Source organism: Jaculus jaculus, chromosome 10, assembly GCF_020740685.1.
Source record: "Jaculus jaculus isolate mJacJac1 chromosome 10, mJacJac1.mat.Y.cur, whole genome shotgun sequence".
NCBI lineage: Eukaryota > Metazoa > Chordata > Mammalia > Rodentia > Dipodidae > Jaculus > Jaculus jaculus.
The window spans coordinates 87,465,505-87,486,886 of NC_059111.1; the positions used below are offsets into that span (position 1 = coordinate 87,465,505).

General features: G+C 39.8%; 1 protein-coding gene across 6 annotated transcripts in view; it reads right to left on the reverse strand.

Annotated features, from left to right (window-relative positions):
- The window catches only part of Grm8 (glutamate metabotropic receptor 8), an 854,699-nt gene that overhangs the window by 425,206 nt on the left and 408,111 nt on the right, over positions 1–21,382 (reverse strand). For all 6 annotated transcript variants that reach the window (XM_045159898.1, XM_045159896.1, XM_004658606.2 and 3 more), the window contains 3 exons: positions 16,374–16,509; positions 13,095–13,249; positions 11,793–11,930 (listed from right to left, as the gene is read on the reverse strand). In XM_045159898.1, the coding sequence (XP_045015833.1) occupies positions 11,793–11,930; positions 13,095–13,249; positions 16,374–16,509 (429 nt within the window). The remainder of the gene's footprint in view (positions 1–11,792; positions 11,931–13,094; positions 13,250–16,373; positions 16,510–21,382) is intronic.

Below are 21,382 nucleotides of genomic sequence, written 5' to 3' on the forward strand. Positions count from 1 at the left end.
TCTTCTTTCAGTGAAAATACACTTCCAACAATTAACATATTTATCAAACATACTCCATACTAAGTGCCATGCACCATATCTACAAGACTGTAATGAAGAGTGGGACATCTTTATAAGCATATTTTAAGTCTGATGTAAGTCCTGCCTACTAATAACAGACTAACTGCTTCATCCTTCTATTATCTTGCCTCTTTTTCTTGAGTGGAGAAGTTTAGAATAACATAGAGTTTAACAAATGCCATAAATAACCAAAAAAATCAAGATTCTCCATTAGGTATTCTCACTTAGCCCTAGTGATCTCAGAACACACTTTGTTTTAGGTATCCTTAACCATGACATTTCTAATTCTTCATTCAGCAAGAGAGTTCTTTCAACTATAGAGTTCTACTATATTTCTAAAAGTTTGAGTTAATTTTTTTAAAGTAAGTCATAATAGCTATGGGAGTCCTTTAAATTCCATGGGATTAAAGGAATATCAAGGTATAACTTCTTTCAAGAATAATTCTGGGCTGGAGAGATGGCATACTGAATCAGGTGCTTTCCTGCAAAGCCTACAGACCTAAGTTTGACTCCCCAGAACCAACATAAGCCAGATCACAAGGTGACATGTGCACACATGTCTGGAGTTCATTTGCAGTGGCTAAGGCTCTGGTTTGCGAGTTCTCTCTCTCTCTCTCTCTCTCTCTCTCTCTCTCTCTCTCTCTCTCTCTCTCTCTTTCTGTGTGTATATGTTTCTCTCACTCTCCTACTCTCATAAGCAAAAATAAAAATAAATATTTCTTCTGGGCATGGTGGCGCACACCTTTAATTCCAGCACTTGGGAGGCAGAGGTAGGAGAATTGCTATGAGTTCGAGGCCACCCTGAGACTACATAGTGAATTCCAGGTCAGCCTGGACTAGAGTGAAACCCTACCTGAAAAATAAAATAAAACTCAAGTTAAACTTTAGTCCTTCAGGTGGACACTTGCCTTGAGATAGTTCACTTAGACCAGATGAAACTTAAGTTCCTCTTCCTGCAAGATAGAGTTTGAGTTGGCTGACCTCTATGCACCATGTTATAGTCAGCTCCACATTGCTGGGATGAACACACAAACCAGGCACCGTGTAGGAGAGGAGAAGGTTTATTTCAAGCTTACAGATCCAGGGGCAAGTTCCATCAATGGTGGGAAAAGCCGCTTCCAAGCACAGGGAAACCATCACCAGCCAGAAAACGCCCAAAGCAACAAGCACAAAACCAGCAGCAGCAGGAGCTCAGAGCTCAAACCTCTTTGCATACATTCGACCTGGAAATCAGACCTTCCTCCAAACAAACCAGGCACCGTGTAGGAGAGGAGAAGGTTTATTTCAAGCTTACAGATCCAGGGGCAAGTTCCATCAATGGTGGGAAAAGCCGCTTCCAAGCACAGGGAAACCATCACCAGCCAGAAAACGCCCAAAGCAACAAGCACAAAACCAGCAGCAGCAGGAGCTCAGAGCTCAAACCTCTTTGCATACATTCGACCTGGAAATCAGACCTTCCTCCAAAACACCTTAGGGCTGGACCACAGGATCCCCCGCTAGTGACACCTCCTCCAACCAGGCAGCAGGAGATAAGCTGTGGTAAAACACCTGAGTGATGAGGGACATACATTCAAACTACCACAGACCATATTCCCTCTCTGACTTAGTGTACTTATGTTTGAAATTTTCTAAGGTATTGCAGAACATTTTTTTTGTGTTAACACAACACATTTTTCAATCTATTTTGAGATTTAAAAAAAAATATAGGTGCACCTGTGTGCATTTATTTAAATTTAGTAATGAAGCTCTCCACCTTGAAACTTCCTTATGAGAAAATGTACATACATATGCATGCGTGTGTATGCATATGCACATGAACATGCACACACACACACACACACACACACACATTTGGGTGACTTTACACTTATTCATCTAAGTACTACTGAAGACAGTATGTAAACCATAGGCTTCTGATTGCACAGTTTTCAATTCAATGATATGTATTTCAAATTTTATTTAGTTGACACTCTAAGACACCTTGAGTTTATCAATAATCTTTAACAACACTGAATATTTATTCTGCTAATTAAGCTTCAGGTGTGGTTGGTACCACTGAAAGCTAATTATCATAGCCCTCTTTACTCAAAATATAGCACATTGGTATCCAGGTCACTTGGAAAATGGTAAGAAATCTATACTATTTCACCCCAAACCTACAAAATCAAAATCTGTACCTTAACAAGATCCTTGAGCAATCTGAGTACACACTAAATTTCTAGATATGTTGTCACCTATCATAGTTCTTCCCCAAATGGTTCCCAATATATCAGTGGTTTGGATTTTTGGTTGGTTGGTTTTGCTTAATTTCATTTTTTAAAATTTTTTATTTATTTCAGAGTGACAGACAGAGAAAGAGGCAGATAGAGAGTAAGAGAGAGAGAGAGAGAGAGAGAGAGAGAGAGAGAGAATGGGTGCGCCAGGGCCTCCAGCCACTGCAAATGAACTCCAGATGTGTGCGCCCACTTGTGCATCTGGCTAACATGGGTCCTGGGGAATCGAGCCTCGAACTGGGGTCCTTAGGCTTAACAGGCAAGCGCTTAACCACGAAGCCATCTCTCCAGCCTGCTTAGTTTCATTTTTAATCTAAGGGAATAAATGACTATAATTTAGCAAACTGAATCAGTTTAATTCAGTGTGACTGGACTTAAAGCTATAGGATCTTATAGTTTATATTTTCTCTCACTTTTTCTTTTTTTAATATGTTATTTATTTATTTGAGAGAGAGAGAAAGAGGCAGATAGAGAGCGAATGGGTACACCAGGGCCTCCAGCCACTGCAAATGAACTCCAGATGCATGTGTCCCCTTGTACATCTGGCTTACGTGGGTCCTGGAGAATCGAATGGGATCCTCTGGCATTGCAGGCAAACACCTTAACTACTAAGCCATCTCTCCAGCACTCTCACTTTCTCTTAATGTAGTTCTAGGTCTACTCTTACAAATGCCAAGGAAGAGAAATCTGTATAAAAAAGTTTGTAGCTATTTTGACTCACTATTTTATAAAACGCATATATAATTGAAAAGCTACGTGAAGGATATTAAGATATTGACTATTTTCTGTAGGACTAGGTAACAACTAATAAGAAATGTTTGTTTTATTTTATAGCTTATGATTTTAGAATCTTACAATGCATTGTGTCATATATGATTATGGTTTAAATGGAAAATATGTCACACAGGTGTTTGACCACTTGGGTCTCGGCTGATATGCACTATTTTGGGAACATGTAGGGCTTAGCTGGAGGAAAGTAGGTAGGTGGGGGTAACCAGGCCTGGGAGGTCATAGCAAAGCACCACTTCCAAAGGAGCTCTCTCTATACTTCCATTCTGCCTCCGAAATGTCAGAAGCCACATTTGAAGCTCCAGCCACCATGGACAGCGCTGCCTCAGCCTCCCTACGCACCTTGCCATGAAAGACTGTAACCTTTAAACGGTGAGCCAAAACAAACCTCTCCTTGAGGTTCCTTCTGCCAGGCAGTCTGCCACAGTGATGAGAAGTGTTTCTAAAGCACGCACAGGATGCTTGTTATGGAACAAACCAGAAATATTTTTCGACTACGTAGTAAGGTTCTTAAAAGCAAATAACAAAGTAAATTGAGAATTACAAACATCAAGAGCAAACTCAGGAAAAGGGTCTAGGACTTTAGTAGCGGCTCTGAGACTAACACTGGGAGTGGTTTTAATAATTCACTTTTCTGGTTTCCAGTTTCTTCACCCAGAAGATTAGAGAGTGATTTTGATGTTACAGTCTAGCTCCAAATTCAGAAATCTAGTATGCCTGAAATCAATGCCATCTTCATCTTCTCATATGCACCCACTGGAATTCAATATGGAATCTAGGAGATAGCATTAATAAGTCATCCCTGGGATTTTATTTACCAAGAACAGAAGCACATGGTCCAATGGCCACCTTGCAGGACTAATATAAATACATTCTCCCTGAGAGTATTTCATTGTAGGCAAAAGGATAGACACATGCGGATGCCAGAACACGTTTTAATTCAGAGAAGATTATCAGCCTGATATCCTTTCACTCAAAATCACCAAATCAAACTGTGAAAATCTGATCCCCTTGCTAAGTGCCCAATTCATTTGCAGGGTGTCATGAATCCTGGGTGAATGAAATGTGTGTGTGTGTGTGTGTGTGTGTGTGTGTGTGTGTGTGTTCAGGAGGAGGGGTTCTTCATTTCACAGAGTTCCACCACAAATAAAGGATTGCCAAGAGGTAGTTATCCGTGAAAACTTACCTAGCTACTCTGGCACTGACTCTAGAAAATAAACTGACAGGCCTTTCCAGGAGGCTAATTATTGAGCCTGCTATTTGGTTCACTGACAAGATTGCTTGTTTGTGGGAAGAAACATATTTGTGCATTGCTTTTTCCATTACCACTATTTCTATCATCATAAATAAGAATCAATAGGCCATTTCATGTAGCATATGCTCACCACCATTTAGAATCTGAGTGTCAGCTGTATGCAAGCTAAGCTGTAATGCTCCAAGCTCCTGGCTGAGGACTGCAATCCAGCAGACAACAGAAACACTTGGGATTCCACAGGGCAGTGTGTGTGTGTCTATGTGAGCTCCTTGTGGGAAAGGAGGGTCCTTTATTACCTCTGTAGTTGTAACACAGTTCCTGGCACATACATGGTGGGCTATTCAAATAATCAACAAGTGAATGAATTACCGATGAATAAATGAATTTACAGGTGGTTCTAAGGCAGGAAGTAAAGCTGATTGGATTTATCGCACTGATGAAAGGGTGTTGTTTTGATAAAGGCAGAGATATTTATAGTTCCTAGTGGAGAAATGAAGGCAAAGGAAGAGAATGTGCTGAAAGAAGGTGTGCCTTGTGATGAGAAGTCAACCAAATGTACTCAGGTCCCTGCAATATTCACCACTGGGTCTTCATGAAAGAAGACAAAAAAAAAAAAAAAAGAGTTGTAGTCATTAGAAGAGGCCGCTGACACTCTAAAGCAAACCTCTCCGCTCCCAGTGACACTCTTGCTGAACAAAATAGTGTATACTAAGGGACTAATGAGAAAAGACAGAAAGAACTATAAGGAAGTAATAAAGAGGACAAAGAAAAAGGGGTCGAGACAGGGCTGGAGTGGTGAAACAGGTGTGTGCAAAAATGTGTAAACACAGAAAGATGATGGAGACACGCTCCTCAAGGGAGACTGTGGGTGTCTGGCATCCAGAGAGTGGACAGGCATTAATTCTAAGAGTAAAATGAACGAAGGAGGGCGGGAAAGGTCAGACAAACATCGACAAAATAATACCCATCACCACTGATAACAAGTATAAAAGAGCCCTTTTTCTCCTCTTGAGAAAGACAAAGGGAATTTTAAGTAGGATTAAGTAGTGGTAGCTTTCAGAACTCAGCAGCTCCCAGAAACAATAATAACTACATAAATAGCTAAGTGGATGATAGGAATTACCTCACTTGGAGTTTGGCCAGCATATCAAAAGTTAGCAGCACTACCACATCTTTCTGAAAGCTTTCCTGAGGCTCTCGGGGGAAAATCATCCACAGAACTGTCTGAACCGTGTTAATGTTATAGGAAGAGGATGCTCCTCACTGCTTGAAGATATTCTGTCTCCCGAAAATTAATAAGACAGAAGCCCAACCCTGGTGGGAAGCACACTCTTCTTCATGTAAATATACTGCCAGCATCTCCTCACAATGGAAGCAAATTGTTACATTCACAGATTACCATAGGCTAATGTAAAATTTTACTCAACACACATAACCCACAAATGATGCTCTACATGAAGAGGGGAGCCTTATAAATATCTCACTCTCAGAGGAGTTTCTTAACATTTTCTCATTGTAAAATAATTAACACAAGCAGTTTAAAAAAACAAAACAGGGTCTCATGACACCCAGGTTGACCTCGCTGTGTAACTGAGCATGGTCTTGAACTTCTGATCTTCCTTTCTCTACTTCCTGAGTGATGGGATCATAGGTGAGCAACACCATGTCCAATTTTATATGGTGCTAGGGATCAATCCCTGGACCTTGTGCATAATATGTAGACAATGTACTGACTGGGTTACATCCTTAACCCTTAAGCATGAACATTTTGAAGACCTATATTTGTTTTTTAAATATTTTATTTATTTATTTATATTTATTTATTTATTTATTTATTTATTTATTATTTGAGAAGGTGAGAGAAAAAGACAGAGAGCGAGAGAGAGAAGGAATAGGCACACCAGGTTCTGTAGCCACTGCTAATGAACTCCAGACACACATGCCACCTTGTGCATTTGGCTTTACATGGGTACTGCGGAATCAAGCCAGGATCCTTTGGTTTTGCAAACAAGTGCCTTAACCACTAAGCCATTTCTCCAGCCCTGACAACTCTGTTTAACCATGAAAGGAAGTGCCAAACTATTATCCAAAATGTTTGTGGAATTTTATATGCTTCTTTTCTAATTAATGAATTTATGTATTTGCAAGGAGATGGGGGAAGAGAATGGGTATGCCAGAGCTCCACACCTCTACTGATACAAATACTGTCAATTTTTCCTCAAGTATATTTAACCTCTACTGTGCAAGATCATCTCCCCTTCCCTTTTCCAAAACAGAAAATAAGGCTGAAGAGATTGCTTAGTGGTTAAAGCACTTACCTACAAAGCCAAAGGACCCAGGTTCAATTCCCTGGACCCACATAAGCCAGATGTACTTAGTGGTACATGCATCTGGAGTTCATTTGCAGTGGCTGGAGACCCTAGTGTGACCCACCCAAATCTCACAAATAAATAAAACAGAGAAGAAAAATCGGGTGTGGTGGTAACCTTGGGCACAAATGTTTTCTTTTGCCATGTGTAAACTTTCAGGGGTTATTGTTTTCTGTTTAAAATATGTTATTACATTATTCCATTATTCATTATTTATTTGGGTTTTTTATTCAGAAACAAGGCATTCTGGTGTTCCCCAAACAGAATTTTCATGGAAATCTGTTTATTGACCCAGTTATCTCAGGGTACATCTTCCCTAGCACATAACATTATTTTTATTACACTAGAAATAGTTGCAATTGGAAAAAAATATTACAATTATACCAACACCCAAATAAATCAAAGGCTTTGAAGCAAAACTGCCACCAAATCTAGATTCTTCAACAAACCAGTTCAGTATTCATTACTGAAGTAAGTATCTACTATGTACCAAAGAGATATAGCCATATAGATGCTAAAAAAGAAGTACAGACCTTAATTTCCTTGAAAATGAAGGTTTAGAGAAATAGTTTAATCTTCAAACAGCCCAGTCAAAACTATGTAATAGATTGATATCTAGTTTCCTGCCAATTACACATACGTATGCACACATGCACACACACATATACAGTTACACAGAGATTTATCTGTTTCATTAACTGGTAGGCTAGAAATTGAATTTGTAGAGAGCTGAGAAATTATGTTAAAATTCAAAATTAAGCACATAGCAGTAAATCTCAGTGAAAACCACTTCTAAGCTCTGCTGTGGTCTCCATCACTATCCCTCGCTGACTCCTATTTTGATGAACTGGTAATGCAATTTTAGAAGGTTCTGAGAACTTTAGGATGCAGAGCCTCACTGGAGGAAGGAAGTCATGAGAGGAGCGCCTGTAATGCTGTACCTGGGCCACAGCCCCTTCCTAACTCTCTGCTTCCCATTCATCTAGCACGGGATAAAGAACCTCTTCTTCCGCAGGCCCCTGCCACTATGATATTCTCCCTCACCATGGGCCCAGAATGGATGGAGCCAAGGAGTATGGATGGAAATCTTTGAAACCTTAAACCAAAATACATCTTCCTCCCTTTAATTGTTTCTGTCCAGTATTTTGTTACAGGGGCGAGAAAAGTAGTTAATGTGCTCTCCTTACAAATTTTCCATAAACTAGCACCTCTTTGTTTCCCATGGGTTCTTTAACATGCACCCTCCTCTCCAAGAAGCTGCACCTCTTTGCTATTTCTGCATCTCCCTGCCTTTCACCCAGGAACCCACCTTCTCCTCCATCTTGGATGCGCTTTCCCCAGTCTCTTGTTATCAAACATTTACTTGAAGTTAGCTCTATATTTTCTGAACTTCCTTAACATCTAGACTGAAACTTTTTATTTAACTATGGAATTGTCTCATCTTGTTATGTATGTTTGTGTATAACATTTTCCCTAACTACGGCCAATTATCCAAGGGTAACACTGCCCTCGTTCTGCCTGCTCCAAAATTTCTTCAAGACCTGCTCTACCTTTAATCTTTCTTCTCATCTCTAGGAAGTTTCCATTCTTTCATCTGAAAACGCATTAATGTGCCCTAGCCTTTAAACCCTTCACTTTGACTTCAATCTGAAGCTCCCTAGTATTCCTCCTATTTTTCTCTATCAAGCTTCTTGAAACAAACAAAAAAAAAAAGTATCTTTTCCTCAACTTTGTATTTTTTGTTTTGTCTCCACCCTTATTCTTTGGGTGTCTCTCCCCCAATTCTAATCCCTCAGTCGAACCTCTCTGCAGCGCTATAGCAGCAAATGATTTGCTTCCTCCCAGCAATCTGAGAGAATCTTGACTATCAGCTCATCTTCTTCACCCAAGCCTACCATCCTGTTTCCTTTTCTAAGTCCTCTTGTTTGGTTTTCAATGCTCGTTCTTCAAACTTGCTCCATCTCCTATCTCAAATCTTCCTCTGCCTTCGTCTCTAACTTCCAAGTTTGTATCCCTAACTCCATAATTTGAATTTTTAGTGAATTCACCACAGGGCATCAGACCCTTTGCTGCCTCCTGCTGGACAATTGCACGGGGGAATGTACCAAAACCAAACTCAAATTCATTCCCTCCATCCGTCTATTATTTGTTCTGCTATTTTCTGTGTCAACTAATTACATCACTCATTTACCTAGACATCCCTGACAGAAATTTATCACTCAAAGCCACCACTCCTGCCCAAGCATTAGTAACTCCTATTAAAAGTATCCACTGGAGCATGTGTCCTGCACTTGTCAGCCTTCATCCGCCCTTTGTGTTGACTGCCCCATCACCAGTGTACTGGCAGGGTCCTGATCCCTTCCGTTTTCTCCCCAAAACCTCAGTCCTCCTCACAGCACTGCTAGAAGAATCTTCTTGAAGCCAAGCAATTCTCTGATGAAAAGTCTCATGTCCTTCTGTATCATAGGTAGGGAAGAAGAAAAAAATATTCCTAAACTGTAGAACCTCTAAATAGAACTTCAAGACCATCCTTCTTTTTAAATTGCTCAGTGCCATAGAACAACTTCCAATTGATTTCTTTGGTTTCACTGACTATGAATCTCTCTCTCTCTCTCTCTCTCTCTCTCTCTCTCTCTTTCTCTCTCTCTATTTTTATAGTTTTTCAAGGTAGTGTCTCACTCTAGGGGAGACTGACCTGGAATTCACTATATAGTCTCAGGGTGGCCTCGAACTCATGGTTATCCACCTACCTCTGCCTCCCGAGTGCTGGGATTAAAGGTGTGTGCCAACACACCCAAAGCTACGCATCTCTTTTGATCACAATATTCTTGCTCACTCTAGCTTCCTAGAGCTTGTTTTTTAATATTTAATTTATTAGCTTAATTGAGAGAGAGAGACAGATAGAGAAAGAAAGAATGGACATATCAGGGCCTCCAGCCACTGCAAACAAACTCCAGATGTATTGACCAACCTCAGGCGTCTGGCTTACATGGGTATTGGGGACTCAAACTTGGGTCCTTAGGCTTTGCAGGCAAGTACTTTAGCCACTAAACCATCTCTGCAGCCCAAGCTAATTTTTATTGTTTGTTGCTTTTTCTGTACTTTGAACAAAAGAAGCTTATGTTGTACTTAGATTCTGAGATGTGATGTCATCATATCTTCATGTGGCTAACAACTTTACATGGTGACAAAAATCTCATTTCAAGAATCACCTCCTAGTTGACTCACCTTCAGATCACACGAACTAACAGTTCACACTATTCACACTCACCTTGAAGCTCTTACAATCTTTCTGCCCTATCATCAGAGATGCTCCCTGCACCTTGGTGGACAAAATAGGGATCGGAGGCAGTGTTGCTTTCTCTGTAGACTCTGGGTCTCCGTTTTCATGAGGTCTGAGTGACCACAGTGTCTATAACAATTTCCCTGGAATTGGTTTTCAGGCTAGCTGCCAGAGCAGTGTACACGTCTTAACTTGTCCCAGCTTCTGTTCATTTTCCTGTTTACTTATTCAGTGTCTTCCCCCTCACACTCACGTGCAAGCCAGTGAATGGGAATCTTAGTAAAGATACCAAGAGTGAGACTTCTTCACAATGTCACACCAATTTTCACACCTTCATCTTCCCTCTGATTATGTTTCTGCTCTAGTGCTTACCATACTACCTCTTTATTTGAACATCTATTTCCAGAGGAAGTGAGGCAGATGGAAAGGAAAAGGACATATCAAAACATGGGTGAGGGGAACACCTGCTTTAGTTTTGTATTTCTCATTGTGGAGGATGCTCATATCTTTCCTAATATTATTCCAAAGGTTTTCTGTTTTGTTTTGATTTTACAGAGAGAGAAAGGAAGAAGGAGAGAGAGAAAAGGAGAGAGAGAGAGAATGGGTGTGTCAGGGCCTTCAGCCATTATGAATGAACTCCAGATACATGTGACCCCTTGTGCACATGTGAGACATTGAGTGCTTATGTCACTTTGCATCTGGCTTATGTAGAACCTGGAGGTTCAAACATGATTTCTTAGGGTTTGCAGGCAAGTGCCTTAACCACTAAGCCATCTTCCAGCCCGGTTTTCTGTTTCTATTTCACCCTTCTATCAGCAGTATTCATTAAACATCAATTTCAAAATGTTTGTCTCTAATATTAACGAATGTCTACATTGACCTTGGTTCTGTGACTGCAAATTTATTCTTAATGCTAAGTAAATCTGACAATTTCATGGTTATTTCTATGTACACAGACATGTTATCTACAAATAAATATTGTTTCATTCTTATATTACAAAACACTCAGGCTGGAGAGATGTCTTAGCAGTTATGGTGCTTTCTTGTGAAGCCTAAGGGCCCAGGTTTTATTCCACAGTATCTTTATGAGCCAGATGCACATAGCACATGCATTTTCAGTGACTAAAGAGACCATGGCACACCCATTCTCTCTCTCTCTCTCTCTCTCTCTCTCTCTCTCTCTCAAATAAATAAAAATATTTTTAAGAAAGAAAAATCCAATCCATTAAAAAATAAAAACCAAATGCAGACACTTAATAACATTACTATTTCAAATCACAAGCTCCATAAAGGAGAAGCATCAGAAAGCATAGCTGCTCTAGGATAGCTATTATGCTGGGTAGAGAAGAATAGCATAATGGAATAGAAGTCATACAGTGAAGTAATTGAGCACCATTTCTCTATGGTCAGTTATACTCACTACATTTGAACTCCTAGAGAATAATAGTACATCTTGTCCATTTGTTTATATCCCCTGAAGCCTAATAAAGTACTTTTCCTAAAGTAGATACTTAGCAAATGTCACTCAAACATAATTGAAATTCCCTATGCTGCACACATGGTAAATATTCAATGAGTACTTGTTGGTCAACAATATGAATAAAACGAACAATCTTTCAGATTGGTCAATGATCAATTCATGTTCACCTTGCTAAGAAAATAAAAACAGAAATAGAAGATATGCTCATTGTTACTCACATAGAGATCCACTTCCTTTGTTAAACATTACTAAAACAAATGCACCAAAGAAAACATGTGACTACCTGTGCATTTCTTTATGTGGCTATTCCTTTTTCCATGGGATCCTAACTTGCATCCAAAATTCTCTTCCCAAAATTCAGCAAACCACACATTTCTCCGATTATTGGCAAGAGTTCGGCTTCTAAAGTATCGATCAAACCCTGTTTTAAAGAAGAAAGATATGGTTCAAAATATTCTTTCAAAATCAAAACTAAATAACTAAATGCCATTAGAACTTGCAAGCAGATATTATATTTGCGTATCGCATGATATAGGAACACATAACAAATATAAGAAGAAGGAGATCGATCACCTCAAAATAAGGATTCTCTTATGGAGAAAGTCAAGGAGGACAAATGGACAGCCTCATCCTTACCACTGGTTCTAGACACAAGCGAATTGGAAAGTCTGGTCTTGTTGTCATACTTGGAGCCTCTCACTCTGCTGAGAACCTCCCACAGTAGTACCCAGTAGCCTTATATTAGACCCTGGTTACTCAGATTCTAATTCAAACTTTATTATTATTATTATTCTCTCTCTCCTAGCATGAATCAATGTTTCAGACTTCCCTCTGTCTCCCCATTCAAACATTATCTCCTATATGTCCCATTTTTAGCCAAGTTAATAAAACAATCACTGCTAAGAAGATCTTATAGAGTCATGGCTATTTAGGCTAAAGGATTAGCATTCCTAGGATAATCCCCTTATTGAAGGAAGCCCCCTAATCATATCTTACTCCAAAGCATAACATTAAAGGTGGAATTTGAACTATTGTCAGGACATGTGGAAAACATACATGGAGAAAGAATGTTTTTCAAGGTTGCTCCAAATATTTCCTGTTTCTTTATTTGAGCATATGGTTAACCCAGCATCATCTTGTATTCAGTGTTTTTGGAACAAGTGCTTTTCCTCCAAAATGCTGTAACCCTTATACATGCGAATGAAAATGTGAAAAATTAAAGTATAATTGCATACATTGTTAAATATGTAATTTTAATGGTTAATGATTGGCCCACTTTCATAAGAGAAAATCTAATGCACACTCTTTGAAATATGCTGGGTTGTATAGTTATGGGAATGACAAGGCTGCCATCAGAACTAAATATGCTGCTCAGAATCATTACTAATGAGTACATTTCTTTTCTAATACTCCAGTTTTGCCTTTCAATGTTTCTTCCTTTCATTTTTGTTCCAGCATAGTGATCAAACCCAGAAACATTTTTCTTGCTAAGCAAATGTTCTACCACTAAGCTCCCTCCCTAGCCTGCCTTAGAATATTGAATCCTGTGGAATGAAAAAAAAAATCACTCTTGTTGCATTCTTACCATCAATTGATGCCCGTTTGGGCAGAATTGTCACAGCCCCCTCAGCAATCTCTTCCTGCTGATAGACAGGTGCTATTTTGGATCCCCAGCTATCTGAACCGATCCATAGAAAGTGCCCACTTTGGTTTAATTTTTTTGCTGCTTCTAATATCCTCCTGTAGGAATAAGAAGAAATCAAATGTAGCACCATTTATCAAGAAACACTACAATTATGAATGTCATATCACAACTGATATAGTTTCTATATGTTCACCAAATCTCATCTGCCTTGAAAACTTAACCCCCAAAATCATATGTAAATGATTTGAAGGTATGTTCCTTGAGAGGTAATTAAGTTTGACTATGTCATGAGAATGTGGCCCTTATGACTGCATGTGTGACTTCATAAGAAAAGCTGTTCTGCTTTCCATGATATAGGAATGGGAAAAGACTTCCTGAACAAAACCCCAGTAGCACAAGATCTTTAACAAGCATTCAACCAATGAAATCACATGAAGCTGAAGGGTTTCTTCACAGACAAATATTCAATAAGCAGAGCCAGTAGATTACCCACAGAATGGGAGAAAATATTTGATGAATATCCGACTAACAGAGGCCTAATCTCTAGAATCTACAAAGAACTCAAAAACCTAAACAATAAAAAGTCAAATAACCCACTCACAAAATGGGGCAAAGAGCTGGACAGGCAGTTCACAGAGGAAGAAATACAAATGGCAAACACACACTTCAGAAAATCATCCCTAATTATCAGGTAAATGCAAATTAAAACAACTATGAGATTCCACCTTACCCCAGTAAGAATAGCAAACATCAAAAAGTCAAATGAAAATAACTTCTGGTGAGGATGTGGAGAAATAGGAACCCTCATCCACTGTTGGTGGGAATGTAAGATGGTACAACCACTTTGGAAAGCAATATGGAGACTCCTAAAAAATCTGACTGTAGAGATACCAACAGACCCAGTTATTCCCTTACTGGGCATGTACCATAAAACATTCAGGCCTCAGTCCAGAGAGCTTTGCTCAACCATGTTTATAGCGGCTCAATTCATAATAGCTAAGAGCTGGGATCAACACAGATGTTCATCACTAAATGAATGGATAACTAAGATGTGGCATATCTACACAATGGAATTCTACACAGCATTAAGAAAAAAGGACACAATGAATTTTGAAGAAAAATGGTTGAACGTGGAACAGATCATTCTCAGTGAACTCACCCAAGCACAGAAAGATAATCACCAGATAGTTTCACACATCTACAGCACCTAACCTGAATCTACCCAAGATGCTGACATACCCAGCAAGCATCTCAAGGACCAGACAATAGGGTGGGTAAGGAGGAAGGAGAGGGCAAGGGAGGGGGTGGGGAACACAAATCTGGACCAATATGGCAATGGTACCATAAAATTATACATCCTACAAGGCAGACCAAATGGCTGAACCTTCATGAGGCCCTTAGAGGGAAACTGAGTCACAAGGCACTGGAGAGGGTACAATGAAGACTGGCCTTAATCTTCCACAACTTCCTCTCTCTCTCTCTCTCTCTCTCCCTCTCCTCTCTAACTCTTTTATATTACTTATCTTTTTCTTCCTTCTATTCATGGGCATTGACCTATAACTCCCAGTACCAGCAGGTAGCTATCATCCACAATGAGCTTTTGATCAGAGAGACCTATAAGGTTTCCTAAAAGAATGACAGATTTCTGTCAGAGTACTCGATGACCCACCAAAGGTTAGTGGTAAGACTCTACTGTTGAAGACACCATATGCAGTTGACAGGTAACATGGAGTGAGTGACATGGCTGGAAGCTGAGAGAGAGTCAGTCCCCAGACAGCCAGCGCGTCTGGTGCCCGAAGGTGCTACATGGGTGACTGGGGGAAAATGACCTATACCTGTCCAAGCAAGTCATGGTCTAACCCACTTGGCAACAAATAACCTGTCATGATGCTCACACAAGCGCTATAGTGGTGCACAGCCATGGTGGGAAACCAACTGCTCTTGATTTGGCTAACTGGTTTTCTCAGTGGAACGGGACCCATAGCTGGGACTGGGAAGCAAGTCAGAACCATATCCAAAAATGAGCCTACTCTCCATTATCAAGGTACCACCAATCATGGGCTACAAGAAGGCTTACACCTATTAAATTCTCTCTATCCCATTTATCTGGTGCTAACATTACTCTCCGTTGGAGAATCTGCTTCTCTTTTTCAGATAGATGCAGATCCTAAGGAAAGAACCACCCCATCATACCTCAAAAGGGCCCCAGATGAAACTAGGAGAATAATTGGTGAAACAAGAAAGGGTCCTCTTTTCTTGGTGAACCTGGTACCAGCACAAGGATGAAGGAGATCGACACAGATAACAATCAACTTCTATCAAATCAGATATCCAGATACACAGAGGCTCCCAAGACCTCATCACTGAAGCAGACCTAAAATGAACCCAACATGGCTCAGAAATTTTGTGGAAGAGGGGGCGGAAAAAATGCCAGAGCCACATGTTGGGTCATGACACACAGGAACATTTCCTCCTACCCATAACTGAGGGTTAACTCCACAATGCATGACCCATATACATCAACAAGGAGGGGACAGGAGGAGAAGGGAGGACAGGGAAGAGACTAACAATGGTACCAACTTGACTGTATTCACTATGTACAAAAATAATTAATTCAAAAAAGAATGTAAAAATTTTTTAAATTAAAAAAAAAAAGCTGTTCTGGCTTGTCATGTGACACCTTCCACCATGTCATAACTAGCAGCAAGGCCATTTCTCAGCTGCCAGGATGAAGCTAGAACCTTGCTCCTGGACATCCAGAGCCAACAGAACAAGCTTTTTTGTAAATTACCCAGCCTGTGGTATTCAGTGATAGCAACAGGAAGTAGACTAAGACAACCAGCTTTCTGAAGTTAAATATGCACAGTCCATCACTGTTAAACAACTAGTTAATCGTTCTAACTGCTTGCATCTTATTATCTCCTAAAAGAAACAGTGTCTCCAGCACATGTTAATTAGCTTTATCCTTGACCTTGTTCCCGTCACTATGTCTATCATCCTTACTTATCTTCTCTTAGTGCCAGGCTTTTCTCTATAGACAATGTAGACACCAAAACCTAGAAAGCTATTGTGTCTGGAGCAGAAGGCAGTCTGTAATTATAAAGGAACATAGCAATTCTGGTGAAATCTCCCAAGCTTTTTACACTGTACATGAAATATATTTCAAAAGGATGTGGGGCATAAATGTGATCTTACATATTTTAGAAAAGTAATTAGCACCTGATGTCATCCTCATTGGCAAACATAATCACTGCTCGAGCATTAGGTGTTTCTAGCAGGCGTTTGATAATTTTTTCAAATTCTCCAGGTCTTGGTTCACGTGGAATTTTCTGTGATTGAGCAATGCAAACACCACCTGTTTAAAAAAAAATGCATACATACACAAAGTGATTCAGAAGAGCACTGATTTTGTGAAAATTTACGGAGGTTAACTACTTTATAAAAGCATATGATTTAACACAGGATATTATTTCTCAAAGCATTTGTCATTCTCATCTATTAAAAGACATCATAGTTCATTTGCATTATAAGAAATCATGTTTGTTTGCATTATAATCTATGTATCACATAAGTGATATCAACATATGAGTTGTAGGGTTTTATTTTTTTTCCTTAAATTTCAGCATTATGTTTGTGGATGTATATAAGAAAAGGCAAAATGTCTAAGATGTCTGATGAAATTCAGGGAGCAGAATAAAAAAAAAAATGCCATTTTGATTTATTAAGCATAATTCAAAATAAAAGTTGTGGTGGTTTCCATGTGAATGTATGTCCCCCGTAGACTCAGGTGTTTGATTAAGCTTATAATGTGGGTGTCCAGCTACCTGGCTGGAGGAGGGGTCATTGGGAGCAGATCCTGGGGCCTAATCCAAAGGTGTGTTTGAGGGAGGATCTGATTACAGCCCAAAGGTATGGAGAGAGCAGTCTGAGCTCTGGTGGTATGTGTGCTGTCTGCTGGTGGTGGTGTGTGCTGCCAAGTGGTAGTTTCTCTCTGCTTGAATCAGTGAAAGGGACTCAGCCTCATCCACCATCCATGGAACTTCCCCTAGATTTATAAGATAAAACAAACTCCTTCCTCCCATAAACTCTCTGGTTTGGATGCTCATCCCAGCAACATGGAGCTATCTGTGATTCAAGTGATAACCTTTTTTTTTTTAATGTCTGGGGCTGGAGAGATAGTTTAGCAGTTAAGGCACTTGCCTATGAAGCCTAAGGACCCAGGTTCAATTTCCCACTACCAACTAAGCCAGATGCACAAGGGGGCACATGTGTCTGGGGTTTGTTTGTAGAGGCACTGATACACCTATTCTTATTCTCTCTCTCTCTCTCTCTCCCTCTTTCTTTCCCAAATAAATAAATTATTTTTTTTTAAAGCCTAAGTCTATCTCATAGCTGAGACCTATCCTAAATAACAAAGTCTTTTGGTACTTTTATTTACTAATAGATCTTATTTAAAGTTAATGCTGTTTCGTTGCCAATAGTGTTATAGCTAGTTTCTAAGCATGAACATAATAACATGTTATGAGAAGAGTCTTCAGGGATATTTGAGTCACGAGCAAGTCCTACAGATGCAGATATTCCCTTGATATATGCCTCCATCATAAAGATAAAAATTACAGAGAAAGGTATAAAGGGGCAAAGACAGGGAAGGAACAAGAGAGATAGGGAGGGAAGAAAGATGGGAAGATTCTTCTTTTTGCTTTTCCTCCTAAAGCAATGATAAAAGGAAATTTTAGTAAAGTTCTCTGACTCAGAGCTGGAACCAGAAGAGAGGAAGAAGTTTTCCCAGCCGCAGTGGAATAGAGAGAAAACATAATCTAACACTAGAAGAAGAAACAGTATTAGCAATAGGTTTCAATTTGCATTATAGATTCAATAGGCCTTGTTGAATCAGCTGAGAATTAAATCACCATTTGTAGCACTGCTTCAGTAAGTGAAGAGATTTTTACTTTCAGACAATTGACAATAGCTTCAGTCACCCAACAGTTGTTGGGTGCCATTATATACAGGGCCTGGCACTTCAAAAACACAGTATTATCCAGGAGTTCATGTTATCTGAGAGACATTCTACAATATCATAATAAAATATATAATAAATTTTAGAACTACCAAAGTAATTCATGCAATGGTAGCAGACAGGAAAAAATAACAAAAGTGCTTGAGCAGATTGGACTTTAAAAAGCAAACAGACATACACATGTGGGAAACAGTAGGACTTTCACAGTTCAAGGTATTTGTCTACAGTTTAAAATGGTTAAGGCTGAAAATGGGAAGAATGACTGGATTCAGAATAAAAATGACTATGTCACTCATGTCAAATGCTGTAGATAAAATACCCAAAATCTGAAACAACCCACAAGGTGATGGTATGAAGAGGCCAGGTCTCTGGGAGGGGATTGGATCAGAAGAATTGAGCCTCACGTGTGTGATTAGTGTCTTTAGGAAGAGAGATGAGGAGGAAGGAAGAGGGGAAGGACAAAAAGGGAAAGAAGGAACAAAGGAACTATGGGAAGGAAGGAAGAAATTTAAAAAAACAAAGGAAGAGAAGAGAAAGAAAACCAACCAAAACAGTTCCCTTTCACCATCTACCACCTGAGGACACAATATAAAAAGACACTGTGTGAGCCAGGAAGTGAACTATCACCAGAACCATCCACGCTGGTACCCCAATCTTAGATTTCAAGCCTCCAGAGCTGTAAAAAATTACTTTCTCTTGCTGATAAGATGCCCAGCCTAGGGTAATGTGATATAGAAGCCTGGCTGGAATAAGACTTAACATAATTTAGACATTATTCTGAAAACAATGTGAACCCATTAAAAGTGCATAAGCAAGAAAGAAACTTACATGACAAGCTTTATACTTTGGGAAGAAAACTGAGGTAGCCATATAAAGAAGACATGTCAGGTAGCTCACAGAGGTACCCAGGCTGCATGATCAGATGTGACGTATACAGCAGTAACGTATAACTGAACAATCACAGAAGATTGAAGGCGTTTTTATTTTTTATTTAGTTATTTATTTCTTGGTAAGTTTGAGAACATTCAAAATTATCCCTGTAATGGAAATACACTTACTAACTGTGGTTGTTTGAATAGATGCCCCCTAATAGATTCAGGAGTTTGTTATTGTTGTTTTGTTTTTAACACTTCTTGGATTTCCAGCTGCCTGGCTGGAGTAAGTGTCACCGGGCGGATTTTAGGGTCCAACCCTAAAGTGTGGTGGTAGATTTGGAATTCCAGTCTAAAGATATGCAAAGTGCCTACGTTCAGCCTGGAGTTCATGAAGTGTGCTGAGTGGTGTGGCTTTCTTTTTTCTTTTGTCTTGTGGCTTCTTTCTCTCTGCTTGGACCTATGAAAGCAGGCCAGCTTCTTCTGCCATTATGGAACTTCCCTGGGATCTATAAGCTTCAATAAATAGCCCTTCCTGCATAACTGTGCCTAGTTTGGAAGTTCATCTCAGAAAACCCAGAAGCTGTCTGCCATACTAACTTACCTCCTTCAGGAGTAAGCCTTGCTCATACTTGCTCAGGTTGGGTCCTGCTAATGCCTGAAGTTGACTTGCCTACTAGTACATCGTTACTAGTCAAAATGACTAATTTGTTCCTCAGTAAATATTTGTTGAGTGTCCAGTATTTGCCAAGAACCATGTGGGAGCTAAGGATGCACTGTGAATAAACAGGAGTTGGCCTCTGCCTTCATAGAGCTCACCAATGTTGGCGGTGACTAAGGCTTCATGTAAACAATAAGAAGCATACAATTATGACTGAAGGCAAACTCTGTGAAGAGGGACAAGGAAGCCTAAGTTTGATAAAGGAGTGCTCTGGAAAAGCTACCTTAAAAGTAATAGAATTTAATTGTAGTCAAAAGGAGGTAAATGATGGTACCAACACATGATATGTCCATACAAATTTCCTCATTTAACAAGCAAAAGGATAAGGACTGGAGTGATGGATTAGCAGTTAAGGTGCTTCCCTGCGAAGCCTAAGGACTTGGGTTTGATTTCCCAGTACACACATAAGCCAGATGCACATGGTGGCACATGCATCTGGAATTTGTTTGCAGTGGCTAGAGGCCCTCGCGTGCTCATTCTCTCTGTCTCTCCCTCTTTCTCTTTCTTTTTCACTCAAATAAATAAATAAAATGTTTTGTTTTGTTTTTTAAGAAAAGATGAAAAAATATGACAGAAAATACTATCAGCAAAGGGCAGGAAAGAGCTGGTGCACTAACAAATTGGGGCAACAGACAGTCCATGATGGCCCTTAGGAAAATGTTTCATGCCTAAACATAGCATTTCATGGAAGTAAATGGATGAGGAACGCTTATGTAGAGGCCATCTTAAGCCAGAAGGAGCTCACTCAGGAAGTTATTGGCATAGGTGATGGGGAGCCATCACTAAGGCAATGCACTGGCATATAGGAGGAGCTGAAAGAGCTCTGATGGAATTTCTGAAATGGAATCAGTGAGGTTTTGTATTGACAGTATGTAAGTAGGGGAGGAATGGGAAGTCGCTGACTATACCTCCAAGGATTTGGCCATTGCAACCAGTTTTGTGGTGACATAATCAGGTAGGAAATACAGGATGATGAGAAAATTGGCAGGAGAAAAATGATTTCAATTTGAGCAGGTTATCTTCCAAGTGCCCATGGAACGTCAAACTGCAAAGAAAAGCAAAAGTGTTTCTGGAGCTAAGGAGGGAAAGGGGAAATGCAAGTTCATTTCCTTCAGGGTGCAGATACAGTGGTAATTGCTCTTTAAATCAACAATGGAAAGACTTGACTTACAGAGCTCAGAACAACTACAAGTTCTGGAGAGAGAGCTGGTGGATGACACTCAGGAGTATCACAGACTTAGAGAACAAATTCTGGAACAAAATCTATAGGAACGAAAACAATTATACCTTCTTTAAAAATCAACAAATGGGGTTGATTGGAGGGTGGCTCGGCGAATAAAAAGCTTCCCATGCAAGCATAAAGACCAGAGTTCAGATCTCCAGTACCCACAAATATAACCATTTTAAGTAAAAAGGCCCAGGCCTGACTTAGAGAACTAGCCTGCTAATATGCTGACCTTTGCTTCTGTAAACTTTGCTTGCTTGCTCAATTGCTGCCTTTCCCCCTAAAGTTACTGAGGAATCTCCACTTCAAGGACAATGGAGATGACTTCATCTGCCTAGAGTGCCCCTAGCTCCTGCCCCCAACTTTGCCCACTGAAACCCCAAGCCAATCAGA